Raw genomic sequence first — 17,148 nt, forward strand, 5'->3', positions numbered from 1 at the left:
CTGAGAGAGACTTTCATAAAAGTACAGCCATGCTCCTCAATTAAGTCACCTTCAGTGACTGTAACGTTTTGAGATAAAGTCCAATTCCTTACAGTGGCTTCCATGGCCTTCCGTGTTCTAGCCTCCTCTCTTGCCTTTGTTTGTAAAGTGTCTGTGGTTTTTGTAGTTCCTCAAGTGTGTCCTGTTATTTCTCAAATGTCGCTCTACCCTCGGCTAATCTTTCCCTAGGAGGCTTTCCCTGATGTCTAAAGCTGTGCCATGTCCTCCTCCCAACTCTCTAGGCACAGGACATGTGTTTCATTGATACTGCTTTTGTTTGTTTGTTTGATACGACTTTTTATGTATTTTTTTCTGGCTAGTTTTAACCTCTGTCAGGAGTTGGCCTTATCTTGAACACTGCTTCTCCTGCACCTAACACGATAATTGGCCCACAGTAAGCACGTACTTTATATTTTGGCCAGTGATCTTCCTTTGTCTATACATTTTCACTTTTTGGTGGTACCAGACAATTGTTACTTCCCTCCAAACACCTCCCCCACCTCCAGCTTAGACTTTTTCCCTGAAAAAAAGCAAAAGAAATTTTTTTTACATGAATTAGAATGTTTATTTTGTAACAGTTGAAAGTTGGACTGAGGGAATGGGAGTTTGATAGGAATCAGGGAGCCAGAACAGAGCATTTAGTGGGAAGGGCTTTTCACGGGGTGTTTGATATTTAGAAGCACACGTAGATGCTAAAAGTAACACAGACGGAATTGTGTAGTTGTCTAAACAGTTGTCCAGGTGCTTACCTTTATGAGTTCTGTGTAAATCTGAAATTGGGGATGCATCTGCTTTTCAGATCGTTCTTTTCATTGGGGTCTCTTCAGGCACGTTCAGATATGCCTGGGAATCAGGAATGTAGTTCATATTAACACTATTTACATGTATCAGAAATTGAGAAAGACACAGTATATTAAAGTTTCCCCATTTAGACTTGATTTTTCCCCCAGAGTTTCACATCTGAAATAGAGGAATGTTTAAATCATGGCATATTCTTATAAAAGAACACTGTACATTTAAAGTTGGTAAGAATTCCTGTATTTTGAGGTTCAAACTCCTTAAGATAGTTTGTATATATTGTATCTATCTCTGTCTGAGCTGTTCACCACAAATGTATTTGATTTCAAGTAGGTCACAGACAGTAGAATGTTAGAAGGGGAAGGAGGCTGACTTAGATCACTTGTATAGCAATGACAGATAAGTTCCACCTCAGGTGCCACTTCTGATTCCATCTCTGATCAATCAGTAGGGGCTGTTCAGAGGTAGAGTAGCAGCCCACACATGTGTTATGTATTTGCAGTCTCTAGCTAATAGAATTTCCCCCTCTGCTGGAGAGGTCAGTGATGTCATTGCAGGAAAGGTTATGAGGGTCTGAGTGAGGTTACACACCTAGTTAGTGGATTCTAAATTGAAATATCTTTATTAATTTTTATTCAAAAAGGTTTTCATATAGAATTCCTGATATAAGTAATCTTACTCTCTTAACTGAAAATTGCATTAAACGGTGTTTGATTTTGGGGAATAACATAGCTGTACTGATTTAGTGCTGGGACATGCTTTTCCTCAGACGAAAGAATAACAGTGGAATTCTTTATTATCTTTTTGATGTCCGTGAATTAGTATCTTTGACTCCTCTTTGATTTGGTATCATTAATTTGTCTTTTCTGTCTCAAATCAATTTTATTGATCTTTTAAAAGGGACAGCTTTTGGTTTCTTTGATTATTTTATCCTACTGGTACCCTGTTATCTTTTCCATTTTATTGATTTCTGCTCTGCTTGTATTCTGCTTGCTTAGGTTGTATTGCTGTTAGTTTCCTAAGTTAGAAATTTGGGTGATTAGTTTTAGATCTTTCATCTTTCCTGATGTGTGAACCCAATGTTATAAATTCTCCTCTAAGCACTGCTTTTTATGCATTTCACACATTTTCATAAGTTGTATTTTTGTTTTCTTTTATTTCAAAATATTAAAAAATTCTATCGAGACTTCTTTGACTCATATGTTATTTAAAAGTATATTATATAAACTCTAGTTATTTGGGGGTTTTCCAGCCACAAATTATTTCCAGATCAGCTATTACTGGTTTCTAGTTTAATTCCATTATAACTATTTCTTTAAATTTGTTTTAGGGCTTAGAATGTGATCTATTTTGGTGAATGTTCTCTGTGAGTTGGAGAGGAATGTGTATTCTGTTATTGGATGAAGTGTTCTGTAATTTCAATTAAATAGGTCAACTATATCCTTACTGATTTTTTGTCTGCTGGATCTGTCAATTACTGATTGAGGAGTGATGAAGTCTCCAGGTAATATAATAGTGGATTTGTCTATTTCTCCTCACAGTTCAGTGTTTGCCTCACATATTTTGACTCTTTGTTGTTAGCTGGCATACACGTTAAGGATTATTGGGTTTTCTTAAAGAATTGACTCCTATATTATATGTAATACAACTCTTTATCTTGATCATTTCTTTGTTCTGAAGTCAGCTCTGTCTGAAATTAATATAGCTACTCTAGCTTTTGTTTGATTAGTGATTGCATGGTATATTGTCCTCAATTTCTTTACTTTTAGCCTACCTGTGTCTTTATATTTAAAGTGGGTTTTTTGTAGACAACAAATAGTTAGGTCTTTTTTTTTTAATCTACTGTGGCAGTTTCTGTTTTTTAATTGGTTTATTTAGATCATGCACATCTAAAGTGATTATTGATATACTTGGATTAGTATCTCTTATGTTTGCAACTCTTTTTGTTTGTTGCACTTGTTCTTTGTTTTTTTTTTTTTTAATCTTATATCTTGTTCTCTCTTTTTGGCTTTTATAGTTTTTTTTAAAAGATTTTATTTTTATTATTTTTTTAAAGATTTCATTTATTTATTTTTAGAGAGAGGGGAAGTGAAGGAGAGGGAAAGAAACATTAAAGTGAGATGGCCTCTAGCACACCCCATACTGGGGACCTGGCCCGCAACCCTTTGGTTCACAGTCTGGCGCTCAGTCTACTGAGCCACACCAGCGAGGGCTGTTTGTTTATTTTTAGAGTGAGGGGAAGAGAGCGAGAAAGAGAGGGAAACATTGATGTGTGAGAGAAGCATCAGTTGATTTCCTCTTGGATGCCCCCAACCAGGGACATGGCCTGCAACCTGGGCATGTGCTCTCACTGAGAATTGAAGTTGGTGGGATGACCCTCAACCCACTGAGCTACGCCAGTCAGGGATAGTTTTAATCAAACATTTTATGATTCCACTTTCTTTTGTCCCTTAGGATATCCATTATACTTCTTAAATGTTTTTGTACTGGTTACCTGGAGTTTGCAGTATACATTTACAACTAATCTAAGCTTACTTTAGAATAGTGCTATTCTAAAACACTAGTGCAGGTACCTTATGACACTATTCCCAGTGCATCCCTCCTGTCCTTCATCACATTGCTGCCATTCATTTCTTCTACCCAATTCATTTTTGCTATTAGTACTTTGAACACACAATTGTCTGTTAGATCCATTAAGAATTATATAAAGAATAAAAGATTTTATTTTCAACTTCTAGTCCTTCTCTTACACTTTCTTTATATTTGTCTGAGTTTCTGATTTATACTGTTTTCTTTGTCTTTGAAGAACTTTTTAACATTTTTTGTGATAAGATCCCTCAGTTTTTGTCCAAGGAAGTCTTTATTTCCTCTTTATTTTTGTAGGATAACTTCACTGGATACAGAATTCTAGGTTGGTGACTGTTTTCTTTCAGCACTTTAACTGCTTTACTCCACTCTTGTCCTGTTTGTGTAGTTTCAGATGAGAAGTCCAAAGTAATTCATATCCTTGTTCCTCTGTAGGCAAAGTATTTCTGTCTCTGGCTTTTTTTCAGAATTTTCTTTTTGTCTTTGTTATGTTGCAGTTAGACTGATATGCCTTGTGTAGATTTTTTGCTATTATCCTTTTGGGTGGTCTATTCCATCATTCTTTTTTTTTTTCCCCTATGCATTTCATTTTGGGAAGTTTTACTGGCGTATCTTCAAGTTCACTTTCTTGGTCATGTCCAGTCTATGGATTCACACATCAAACAAAGTATTTGAAACTGCCAGAGATGTTAAATCAACTACAGTGTTTTTTAAAACTTTTTAAAATTATTGTTCAAGTACATTTGTCTTCATTCCCCTCCCCCCACCCCAGCCATCCCCACTTCCCACCCTTGATCCTACCCCCTTTTGGTTTTGTCCATGTGTCCTTTATAGATGTTTCTGAAAACCTTCCCCCTTCCCCCCATTATCCCCTCCTACTTCCCCTCTGGTTACTGTTAGCTACTGTGTTTTTGATATCTACTTTTTTTTTTTTAAATTTTATTTATTTATTTATTTTTTAAAGGGGGAAAGGAGGGAGAAAGAGAGAGAGAGAAACATCAATGTGCAGTTGCTGGGGGCCGTGGCCTGTAACCCAGGCATGTGCCCTGGCTGGGAATCGAACCTGCGACACTTTGGTCCGCAGCCCGCGCTCAATCCACTGAGCTACGCCAGCCAGGGCCTGATATCTACTTTCTGTATCTATATGTTTGACTACTCTAGGTACGTCATATAAGTAGAATCATACAATATTTGTTGTGTCTGGCTTATTTCATTTAGCTTAATGTCTTTGAGGTCAGGGACACCTTTTAACCAGAACATATTTTTAAAAATTATTCTTTGTTAGTTTGTACCTAAGTTCATAGTTGTCCTCTGTCTGAACTTGTGAGTTGGGTTACACATAATGTCATCTCTTTGTCCAACCCCAAAAGGGAGGAGTTGGACAGGGGGGTGGTTAAGATGTTAGACAATTTTAAACTGTTTTTAAGAGTCTAATGTCTCTTAATGTGTTCAGGGACTTGTAGAGAGTATTTACGTATTCAGATGAGATTGGGCAAGTTCAGGGTGGTAGGGCTGTAGAGTATATTTACATACTCAGATGGAAACACTGAATGATGCTTGGTGATCAGAGTGTATATACCACTTATTCTTCATTCTGTCCACGAATTTGGGTTTTGAGTGTTAATCTGTCTCCTGCTTTAGGTCCTGGTTTTAAATAGGATAAGAGTTTCAGCTGTGTTGTTGTGGGGGATCTCCTTTTATTGTAGTGTTACTGGGCCTTTAATTTCCTACTTCTTGTCTCTTCCTCCTATCTGTGGTGCATTGTTACAGCTTCTGGATGGGCCTTTATTCTTCCAGCCTTCCCATTGTTGGGGTTGGTGGGCCTGCAGAGCAGGGAGGTCTTGATGCTTTGATACATGGAGACCTGACTGGGCCACCAACTCTGTGTTTTAAAGTTTGCCCAGCTATTGTTTCACTTCGTTGCTAGGGAATATTATCTTTTCTGTGGTGAAATAAACTTGTTTATTATTTAGAGTAGGTAGGGATTCTTCATTATTGCTAATTATATTACATTGGGAAGCTTATACTACAGGATTTGACTACATTTAAAGTACAGGTGTTTTCAGATTGCTTTTTGAAATTGAGATTTATTTTGTAAGAATCTTCTCTTTTTTTTTCTTTGACTAGAGGAATAAGGTTATTTTTGGAATTTCAAATTTTAAGGCTGTTTTGGGTCTCTCCAGTAGTAAATGGCACCAGATTACTGTTTTTCAAGTTCTAGGTTTGCTTTTAGAAAATTAACACAGCAGACAGTATCTGCTATGGTGAGGCTGCTTCTAGAATTCACTAGAATGCTCTTTGAGGGCAGGAATGTTCTTGTTAAATGCTCTGTCCTTAGAACCTAGAACAGTGACTGGCAGATGGTAGGGCTCAGTGCATGTGTTGAATGAATATGAATGTATTTTATGAAAGTTAGTCAATATTCAATATATTAGAAAAAGAGCAGACTTAAGTTTTTGAGATACCAAAACTTACTAATTTTGATTAGCTACCTTCTCAAGTATACTTTTTTGTCCTTTTATTGACTAATAAATTTAATATTATTTAAACATTTCCATTACTAAGGAAATGACAAACTAGGAAGACATGATACATAGTCAGTAGATTTTTAAAAAATGATACCAATTTGGAGAGGTTAATGTTAACAAACATGCTAGCTTATGATTTTAGTCCTCTATACTTTTTAAATTTTATTTTTACTGTCTTATTTATATAATTGTATTATTTCTAGGAATAATAAAAAGGATCACCCCCCCCCATATCTCTTGCCTGTGCTAAAAAGGGGACACCTCGAAGCTTCATAATAAAAATTTTAAAGGTACTTATTTATTGAAAAAATAAATTTTGAGCATCTACTGAAAGCCAAGCACTGTTCTATATTCTTGAAAAAAAAAACACCCCAAAATGGACAAAACAACTTCATAGAACTTAAAAGAAGATAGAGAAACAAGGTAAATAAATAAAATGTAGAATAAAAATAAATTTGTTTAAGGGTAGATTTAAAAAAATTATTTCTGTAGGTTGGACCGTTTAAAAATAATGAGTTCATTAAATACCACTTTGACGTGGTTGTAGAGTGGGATGCCGCACGCACAGCCTAGAACAGGGCACGGTGCTGTGGTAGGAGCCCCGGGGCAGACGGGGAGGAGTGTGCAGCCCCTGCTGGCAAGACTCACACAAGAACTACCATGCAAAACCATGTGAAGATGACCGCCTGTAGCGTCAGTAATACGCTTTAAGAGTCCAGAAAAGTGGGAGTCTGCTTGACTGTTGGCTCAGCGTAGGCAGAGAACAGGTGGAACAAAGATACAGATATTGATAATGCTAAACAACACACAAGGTCTGTCCAGAAAGTATCCAGCCATGTGCTATGAAAAATAGACATTTATTGAAGAAGATATGAGAAACATTGTACACAGGACAATGATGCCTCCTCACTTTCAATGTAGGCACCCTGGAACCTCACACAGTTCTCTCAGTCGCCATCAGTTGCCCCATCTTATTTTCCCGAATCTCATTGATGGTCTGAAATCTCTTTCCTTTCAAAGGTGATTTTAGTTTTGGGAAAAGCCAGAAGTCACAGGGCACCAAATCTGGGCTGTAGGGGGGCTGAGTCACCTGGGTGATTTGACGTTTCGCTAAAAAAACTCTGCACGATACATGATGCATGGGCAGACGTCATGTCATGATGAAGCTGCCAGTCACCAGTTGCCCACGGCTGTGGCCTTCTGATTCATCTAAATAGTTTTTGTGGAGGAATGTTGAAGCTTAACGCAAAATTTGATGCAGATACGTTGCTTTGCTCAGTCATTTTGAATGCAATGGCCACACAATACACATGCTCACTCAGTGACATCTATTGCCCTTAACTGACTAGTACAGTGAAGTTGTCATGGTTCACACATGCGCATTCTAGTCCAGTCTTGTGGCTGCCGGGTTACACTGTTGTGATGCATATCGTTCTCATTATATTAACAATGGCTGGACTCTTTCTGGACCGACCCCATACATATGGGGGAATAGTGACTTTTTTTAGTGTGGTAGAAATAAGAAGGTGTGGGTGTGTGGGTATGGGTGTTGGGGAGATCTAATGGGGAGTATCAGGGGCAGAGGAAGGACAAGTAAATTGAAGGTGAATTATATGAAACCTCTCCGGATGGTCCTGTAGGTAATGGGGTGCCACAGATGACTTTCTAGTAGGACAGTGGCATGATTACATTCCTTGCTGATAAAATTGAGTAGGGGAAGGAAATAATGGAGGGGCCTATTTGGAGAATCTAAATTATAATTCTGGGGCAGGGCCACTGTTGGGCTTTTCTAGCCTATTAATCTTGTCATCTCTGTGAGGGGTGCCTATGAAGCACAAGCCCATATAGCAGTATATGTAGTGTGAATGAATGGATTTGTGTCATGTGTCAGCCTTGTGACTGAGAGATGAGGGCCTTAAGTTGAAGATACTGAGAAGTGAAGAGGAGTGTCCAAGACATTTGTGCTTGATAGGATTGGTAACCTGGGGTTGGGAGTTTTATGGAATAAAATGATTATAGGTGATTTGAGGTTTAAAGCTGATCTTCACTTTAGGTGATGGCCTATTTAACACTGTCCGCCCCCCCATCTGCTTTTTTTTTTTTTTTTTAATTTTATTTTAATCATTGTTCAAGTACAGTTTTCTTCCTTTTACTCCCATTCCAGCCCACCCACCCAACCCTCCCTACTTCCCTCCCATTACCACCCACCCCTAGTTTTTGACCATGTGTCCTTTATACTTGTTCCTGTAAACCCTACCCATTCTCCCCTGAAATTCCCTCTCCTCTCCCCTCTGGTCACTGTCAGTCTGTCCCCTATTTCAGTGTCTTTGGTTATATTTTGCTTGTTTCTTTGTTTTGTTGTTTAGGTTCCTGTTAAAGGTGATATCATGTGGTATTTGTCTTTCACTGCCTGGCTTGTTTCACTTAGCATAATGCTTTCCAGCTCCATCCATGCTGTTGCAAAGGGTAGGAGCTCCTTTCTTTCTGCTGCATAGAATTCCATTGTGTAAATGTACCATAGTTTTTTGATCCATTCATTTACTGATGGGCATCTAGGTTGCTTCCAGCACCTAGCTATTGTAAATTGTGCTGCTATGAACATTGGGGTGCAAAGGTTCTTTTGTATTGGTGTTTTAGTGTTCTTAGGATATAGTCCCAGCAGGGGAATTGCAGAGTCAAAAGGCAGATCCATTTATAGTTTTCTGAGGAAGTTCCATACTGCTTTCCATAGTGGTTTCATCCCTCACTGACCCTACCTTGGCATCTTTTCTCTACCCCTAATTTGAGCTTTGTTATCTGTTTGGGACTGTGTATCCAAGCTCATGAAATGTTTTTATGAAACAAAGGAATTTTTCCTATGGGACACTCTGAGTAAAGGGTATGTGGGCTTTAAGTATACTGAAGTATAGGGATCTTGATATTTGTCAAAGTTACTCACTTATTATGCTCCAGGTTTAATTTTCTAGATCAGTTACCTTATGCTATATTAACTTTTAAATTGTTTCATAATATTTAATTGTGACAGTTTAGCCTTATGGTTTTAGTTAAAACATTTTATTATGGATAATTTTAATACCATAAAATAGAATATACGTATAGTGAACCCCAGTGTACCTGTCAATACTTTACTGGTCTTGTTTCATTTGTTATCTAACCTGCTCTTTTATTCTTTTTTATTTTTGTTGTAACACTTTAAGGCAAATGGCATGCATATCCTTTCACCATAAATACTTGCATATTTAACAGATAAAGACTCTATTATTATTATTAACACAACCCTAATACCATTGTCACACCAAGCAATCAACTTTATCCTGATTTAAAACCATCTAAAATAATACCCACTCTGGTTTCAGATTTCCCTTGAGGATTTGAAAAAAGCCATTTACAGTTGGATTGTTTGAATTGGGTTCCAAACAAGTCTTGTGGTTATTTTTAAAGTTGCTATTTTCTTAAAGAGAAAAGACAGTGTGAAAACATTTTAGTATAAGCTATTCTCAGCAATACTATTTTTGACACTCATTCTGTCTGGAACTTAGTCTTGCTTATCTGTATAAGAAATGTTGAAATAGATGGTCGCTATTTTTTATGATTTCTAAACACAGGAAATCTTCCCAAAGTGGGCAGAAGTGGTTGTGACCCCATTTATCTGGAAGCATGGAGCGTGAACATGGGAGCAGATGTGAGAAGGTTCAGGTGTGGGAGAGACCACCTCGCTCTCAGACGGACACTCAGATGAGATGTGACACTCACTGCTCTGTGACTGCTTGTGCGGTGCTCCAGTGTGTCTTACTCTCGCTGGGTTACCCTCCTCAGCTGGAAAAATGAAGAATGAGTGATTTCTTACATTTCTTTTTAGTTCTTAATTATTTGTGCTTTATTCTACGTTTATGCTTGACTTTAACAGGAATCTCAAAATTGGATTGGTGGAAACAACGAACCACTGACTGGCTTTACATGGCGAGGTGGTTGCGAAAGAGAAACCACAGGCATACAAGTCTGGAATGAGGTGTTTGTGATCGACAGACCTAATGGAACAAAAGTAAAAATCTATTTATTCTTTTTACTATGTGTTTCTCCTGTATTCTCTCTTGAGTTATTTTCTGGTATTACAGGTCAAAACAACACAAAGCTATTAATGTCTGATAATTTTAACATAAAGTGTGGGACAAAAGTAGGTTTACAAGCTGTTCACATGGAAAATAATACAATAGTTAAATAATAATACAAGAACAACTCTGTTTCACATACTCTCGCCTGGAAACCTACTTTTTGCCCTACCCTGTATATGGATTATTAGGCTACAACTGAGATACTTAATTTAGAGCACTTTTCTTGACGTAATTACTGATTTTGGCATTTAACATTCTCTGTTTGATTTTTTAGTTAGTATTTACTTATTAGTATTTCAAATTCTTACTAAGTATTTAAACTTTGTAAAATATTTTACTTAGCATTTCAAACTTTTAAATTCCCAGGTGGCTGTGCTGCTAATGGACACTCAGGGTGCCTTCGATAGCCAGTCAACCATCAAAGACTGTGCGACGGTGTTTGCTCTGAGCACCATGACGAGCTCCGTCCAGGTGAGAGGGACATGAGGCCTGTGGGGTGATTAGTTCCCACGAACCTTCGCTCTTCCTCCAGAGGCCTTTGGTTGGAGAAAAAAGGACTGAAATGAGAGCTGTTTACATTGCATGCTTGTTGTTCTGGCTCACAATGTGAAATTTCGTACTTTGAATGCTTACCAAGGAAGTAATAAACCGATAGCCGGTCTCTTTGATTTTTCATCATATGTTATTCTTAGTTGGATTCAGTCAGATGGCTGCCAGATAATGTATTCTTCCTCATGCAAGAAATGTTTCTTCTCAGCACTGGGTGGTAGGTGACCCTGTCACACTGTCTTGGCATTTTTGTTCTGCTTTCCAGTGAAGTCTGGACATATGACAAGTCAGTCTCTAAGTTCCCATTTCTAGCCTTCCGCAGTTTGAAGTACTGAGTTGTCAGAGTGGAAGAAGTCTTGGGTACTATGAGATAAAAGAGGAGTGCTTTTCAGCCTGGCTTCTGTTTATTGTAGGGCTGGGGATGTCTGTCACTGTCAACCAAGTGCTGCTGTTGGGGAGCCTCCGGGTCTTTTGTTTTCATTTCGTTCAGCCTCTTTTTCTCTGATCTTGCAAGCTGGCAGAACTGATCCCTGTGGTAAGCAGAAGCCACGTGTTTGGTTTGTAATACCACGTTATACCCTTTCAGATCAGCTGGCTTTGTGGCTTACCTTAAATTATAATGGGGGACTTCTCTGTCCGAAAACTTGTACCTTGGTGTTCTCTTGTTTATTTATTCAACTTTATTTGGCCTGGTTTTGGACAACCAACCACTTACGGCCACTCACCTGCTTTCTTATCTGTAAAACGAGGGTTTTCCCCATCTTGCCTGTCTCACCTGTGGTTGTGTACAGTCAGCTAGGAGATCCGAATGAGACGGTGTGTAAGAAAGTGCTTTGTAAACTATCAATATTCAGGAAGATCGAAGTTATTTTTTATTATTGCTTTCTTCGCTGCCTTTAGGTTAGAATTCTGACCTTCCTTACGTAAGCTGTCTGGCTGATAGATCAATGACAGATTGATCTTCTGGTCATTTATTCTTTCAACAAATAATTAGTGAGCACCTATGAAGTACAATACACTATGTTAAGTACTGATCTGAATAAGCAAATCCGCTTTTTCATTGCTCTTTGCACCCTGGCTCTGACAGTGAGAGGATATACACCTCTTATCTAAATGCTAAGGTCCGTATGGGTAAAAATAGGTTGGTTGTGTTTTCAGTTCTAAGTTTAAATCTAGGGTTTAATCACCTCAGTCATTAATGACTTTTTAAATACTCTGAAGTTAGTCAGCTGAGAAAATTATTTTAATTTTGCTGACCTATATTGGCAACACACACACACACACACACACACACACACACACACACACACGTGTGTGTGTGTGTGTATGTATTTCAAATCCTCACCAGAGGATATGTTTATTGATTTGAGAGAGAAACAAATGTCGATTTTTTTGCCTCCTATACGCGCCACAGCTGGGGATCAGCCTGCCCCCTAGGTGTGTTCCCTGACTGGAAATCGGATCCACAGCCTTTTGGTGTACATGGTGATGCTCCAACTGTTTCAGCTGCCCGTCCAGGGCTGTTTATATTTTTGACCTCCAAGTGATTCAGCCAGATTATCACTCATTTGCTGTTAGAACAAAGTGTTCTGTCTTTGGAGTAACCCTATTTTCTCAGACATAACTACTTAGCAGAGGTGACATCTGTGGATATCCATTTTTTTCCTGTGGTGGCTTAGGTCACCTTTTAAAAACCTGAGTTAGAAGGACTGGACCTAGTGAATCTTTTCTGCAGTTTTTCTCCCTTGAGAGTACGTAGATCTTCTATTACCAGCTCTGGTCTCTGTGCCTTGGACAGCCTCCTAAACATTGTAGAAAGGGCAAGAGTGCCACCTACTGTTATTTTTTCCCTTACCATAGACTGGTAAAATTTTCATGTTATTTAGGCTGATGAGTTTACTTAAGTAAAAAGAGAACCATGCTAGAATTGATGGTGGTTGGAATACCCACTGAATAACTATAAACTATGTACTATGATTGTATCGGGGGGAATTTATCTTTGTAGAACTATGCCCCTCACCTTTATTAACTTAGAAAAATAATTGTGGAAACATTCTTTACTAAAAAGAAAAAAAGACTATTTCATAACGTTAAAGTAACTTTGAGAAGGAGAAAAAGAAACTTACTATATAATACATTTTTAAAAATGTCTGCACTTTTTAGTCCCTTTATGCGTGTATTCATGGCTTTTACAGTTTACCATCCCTGCTTCCCTGTTAATCTTCTATCCTGACCGTTAGGAACAGAGAGCGTATCCTTCTCATGTGCCACTGGGTAAGACAGTGACTCAGTGATTTATTTGTGTGAGGGACAAAATAGCCTTCATTTCCACAAGTAAAGCTCTACACAGCTGGGTGTTCAAAATAAAGCACTAATAAAAACAATTTTTTTAATAGGTATATAATTTGTCTCAGAATATTCAAGAAGACGATCTTCAGCACTTGCAAGTACGTATGTCTTAAAGGATGCATGCCAAGTATTGAAAATTTAATGCCTACTTTATTGTGACCTTACGTCTAGAAGATTGAATACTGTGTGACTTTAAACTGATGTACGACTTCTTGACTTCTTATATATTAAACTTTTTATTGATTAAATTTTAATGTATATCCAATCTGTTAGAAACTTAAATGCTGGACTTTCAAATGATTTTAAAGGCTTTGACATCTAGTGATCTGATGTAGAACAACTTTACAGAAGTCTTCTTTCAATCTCTTTGGAGGCATTATTTTAAATAACTTGATTTAATAGTTATTTACAGAGTACGGTAGACTTGCAATGGAAGAAATCTACCAGAAACCATTTCAGGTAAATAAATATTTTATTATTTCTTAAAAGTTACCCATGAGCCAAATAGCTATTGAGCCGTCTCATCTTGTAACTCTGAAAACATGAGGACATGACAACAAACTCACTGTTAGCAGTAGATGCAGCAGAATTGATGCTGACTTATGGTAATGTTACCACCAACTCATCAGTAGTAGGATAACTTGATAGGAAATAGAACAAATGACTATAGATTGATTCTTAATACTTTTACCTAGATTACGAGATTAATGTTTCTTTTAATTAGATATTATTTAATTCCAAGATTTATGATCCTCACTTAAATTTCTTTTAACATTATAAACTACTACAAAATATTATAGTTTTCTTCTGTGTGTTACGTTACAAGTTGAAGTTAGTCCTGTTAATTCTTTATTTTGGTATCTCTCCCTCATCTCCAGCTCTTGTATCGCCATGTTTTTTAAATGCTAGGTAGAGAATAGTAAGTCAGGATAGAACCTTGGTTGAGTTAATTAAAAAACGAGAGGCTAATTAAAAACAGGTAATTTATAAGTTGGCATTAGTACTGTTTGGTCAGTTGTGTTACAGGAAGTGAGAATGACTCCACCCTGCTTGCTCATCAGTGTGTGAAGTCCTTCCTGTGTTGGTAGCATTACTGTTGATTCTTAGTGGGTTTATGTTGATTCTGCCTCAGTCTTATCTGGCTCAAGTGATCACTTTTATGAAATATTTGGGTAGGTTATGGCTTCATTTTGTGCGTATGGTTGAAATACACTCTATTTGGTTGGTTTATTTTTTCTGAACTGGGGTAATTTTGCCACCAACAGGACATTTGCCAGTGTCTGGAGACATTTTTTGTTGTCACATTTTGCGGGGGAGGAGGTTAATGCTCTTGGCATCTTGTGCATAGAGGCCAGAAATGCTGTGCATCGTCCTGCACTGCACAGGACAACTGTGCACAGCTAGGAGTTATCTGGCTCTAAATGTCGATAGTGTTGAGGTTGAGAAACCTAAGTGTGTGCGAATATTCAAAATTTCTGTGAAAAGAATTAGTTGGTCTAGAATTAGGTTTGCTGGTCTTCTAGTTAAACAGCTTTGACTTAATATTATGATCTATATGTTATGATATGCCTTTTTTTAATTTTAGAAATCCTGTATTATTGCTTGTGGTGACTCTTTGTATATAGTGAGGTTCTCACATGGAGGCAGTTGCTTGGTATAGGGGCTGGAGTATTGGTTTAGGTAGGTCCTTGCTATTAACGGCATTAATCATTTTGTTACTATAACTTTTGATAAGGATTGTTAAAGGGAATAAGGGAGGCTTTAATTGTTAGAGTAGTGACTTTTTTGGTAAAATTTTGTAAGAAATGATTTCTTTTCCCCCCTGTATATAGACGTTAATGTTTTTGATTCGAGATTGGAGTTATCCTTATGAGCATTCATATGGTTTGGAAGGTGGAAAACAATTCCTTGAGAAGAGATTGCAGGTAAGTCCCTATTTCTTAGAGAGGAGAGTGTGAGTGTCACGCTGGATAAAAGGGTGGGCTGCCTGGACGGCTGCTTACTTAGACTGCTGATCTCTGGGTGTCATTGGAATAAACTGAGTACCCCAGTTAGCCCAGATGGCTCCATGTGTGATTTATGAACAGAGCACAGTGACCACAAATGGAAATTAAGGAGCAAACATTTCTCTTCAGAGTCAACTGCCCCCTCAGTCAATCAATATTCAAAGGCTAAAAGTTTGAAGGAGACCTTTTGATCTGCTGAGGTTGAATGCATGTTCCTCTCTGGCCCAGCTGAGCTTCTAAACTTAGGGGGGACCCCCTGAAAAAATGGAATTTATTTATAAAAATGTGTGTGTATTCTTACATCTTTAAATTTCAGTCGCCCTCAAAGTATTCTCCATATGATGCAGTATACCTATTGAGATGTTTTTTCCATTGCTTATAACAGTTTTTGAACTCGTTGATTTTGATGTTTTTCAGTGCTTCTGCTGTTTTTTGTTTCACCTTTTCCACATCGGCAAAACATTTCCTTTTGAGGACTTTTTTCATCTGGGGAAACAAAAAGAGTCTCCTGGGGGTGAAATTGGGTGTATAGGGAGGGAGGGGCATGAGGGGGGTGTTATGCCATTTTTGTTCAAAAACTGCTGAATACTCAGTGCAGTGTGGGCAGGTGCACTAGTAAATCACCCATCTTGAAATGGACAAACGTGTAGAAAGAGTCTTCAAAAAAAAACTCGCTGAAGTCGAACACAGCTTCTCACAACAATGCCAGCTGGTACAGTGATACAGATAGGTTCCTAGAACACCCACCTAGTGGGGGAAGCCTGTACTACAAGAGGCCTGCCCTGCAGAAAATAATACTGTTTTTTTAGGGTACCCCTCGTATAAAGTGCACTCATTGAGCACAGAGGATGTAAGGTCCTCCCTCCGAGGAATACTATCTCGTAGAGAGCGTATAGAGCTAGAAAAGGGATTTTAAATACCATCTAGTTTAGCCTTTTTTTTTTTTTAAGTTATGTGTAACATAAACTGGAACCCATAAAAGTGACTTGCCTTTAGTCCCTTAACTAATTATTGGTAACTGGGCTAGAACCCAAATATCCAGACTCCTGGCCCATGCACTGTGCCACACTAAGGCTTTCCTGGAAAATAATTGCACCAACACCATCCTTCATTCCCATGGAATTCCTTGGGGAACCCTCTGGTCAGCTACTACTCATCTACTCACACACACAAAAGATACATCAAGGTCTTGTTATTCATAAGTAGGAGTATTTTCTTCTCTCTCTTTGTTAATAAAATTTTGTTTGCCTATTCGATGACACATTTAGTTTCCCAACTGCATTCAAAAACTTCAAGTACAACATTCCTAAAATGAGATTAAAACCAGTTCCTCAATCTTGAGTATTTTCAGACCCTGCTCTTTAGAAGGAATTAACATATAGCAAGTACATCTGGCATATTACCAAAACTCAGAACTACATATTTTGAAGCCAGCAAGGATTTTTAATGTCTTATTGATGTGATATAGAAAAGTGCTCGATTATAAGTGTGCAGTTTGATGAGTTTGTGCGAATTAAACATAGCCATGTGACCCAGCTCCCCGAAACACCCACCTCCATCCACTGACCACCCCACCCAACCTCGCTACTATTATCCTGACCTCTAACTGGCTTTGTTTTTGTACTTTTTATGAAAAGAATCATACAGTATGTATTTGTTTGTGCCTAGCTTCTTTTGCCCAGTATTATGTTTGAGATTAATCCATAATGTTGCATGTAGTTTATTTCATTTATTCTCACTGCTATGCATTTATTCCATTTATGAATAGGCAACGATTTTTCAGTTCTACTCTAAATGGAGATTTAGGCAGTTTCCAGGTTTTGTTGATTATGAATGGTGTATTTTTGGTATGTTTTTTTAAGAATGATTTTTGGGAAGAGTCTTTGGGAGAGTATATCAGTTATATTGGGATAAGTAGTTATTAAAAATCTGAAGTTAAGGTTTTCTTCCAGAAAATACACAGCAATCTCTTTTCCCCAATAATGCAACTTAGCATTAGCATTAATCATCATCATTGGGAGTGAATGCTGAAATCCTGACAAATTTCTAGGGTTCTTTGGATTGCACTGGAGCGGTTCACCTCATCTGTTATTTTGCGCAGGGGCTGACCTTTTTATTTGTGGGAAGGTTAATACTTTGTCTCTTTGCCATTATAAGTACTTTAAAGGCAAATTCTTAATT

The 17,148-nt window shown here is 37.8% G+C and overlaps 1 protein-coding gene across 2 annotated transcripts in view; it reads left to right on the forward strand.

Moving 5' to 3' along the window:
- ATL2 (atlastin GTPase 2) overlaps positions 1-17,148 on the forward strand; it is a 48,869-nt gene that overhangs the window by 22,931 nt on the left and 8,790 nt on the right. For both annotated transcript variants that reach the window (XM_045827602.1, XM_045827603.1), the window contains exons 3-7: positions 9,859-9,993; positions 10,430-10,534; positions 13,009-13,059; positions 13,364-13,420; positions 14,794-14,886. In XM_045827602.1, the coding sequence (XP_045683558.1) occupies positions 9,859-9,993; positions 10,430-10,534; positions 13,009-13,059; positions 13,364-13,420; positions 14,794-14,886 (441 nt within the window). The remainder of the gene's footprint in view (positions 1-9,858; positions 9,994-10,429; positions 10,535-13,008; positions 13,060-13,363; positions 13,421-14,793; positions 14,887-17,148) is intronic.

Source organism: Phyllostomus hastatus, unplaced genomic scaffold, assembly GCF_019186645.2.
Source record: "Phyllostomus hastatus isolate PE091 unplaced genomic scaffold, TTU_PhHast_1.1 phas_scaffold_78, whole genome shotgun sequence".
Taxonomy (NCBI): domain Eukaryota; kingdom Metazoa; phylum Chordata; class Mammalia; order Chiroptera; family Phyllostomidae; genus Phyllostomus; species Phyllostomus hastatus.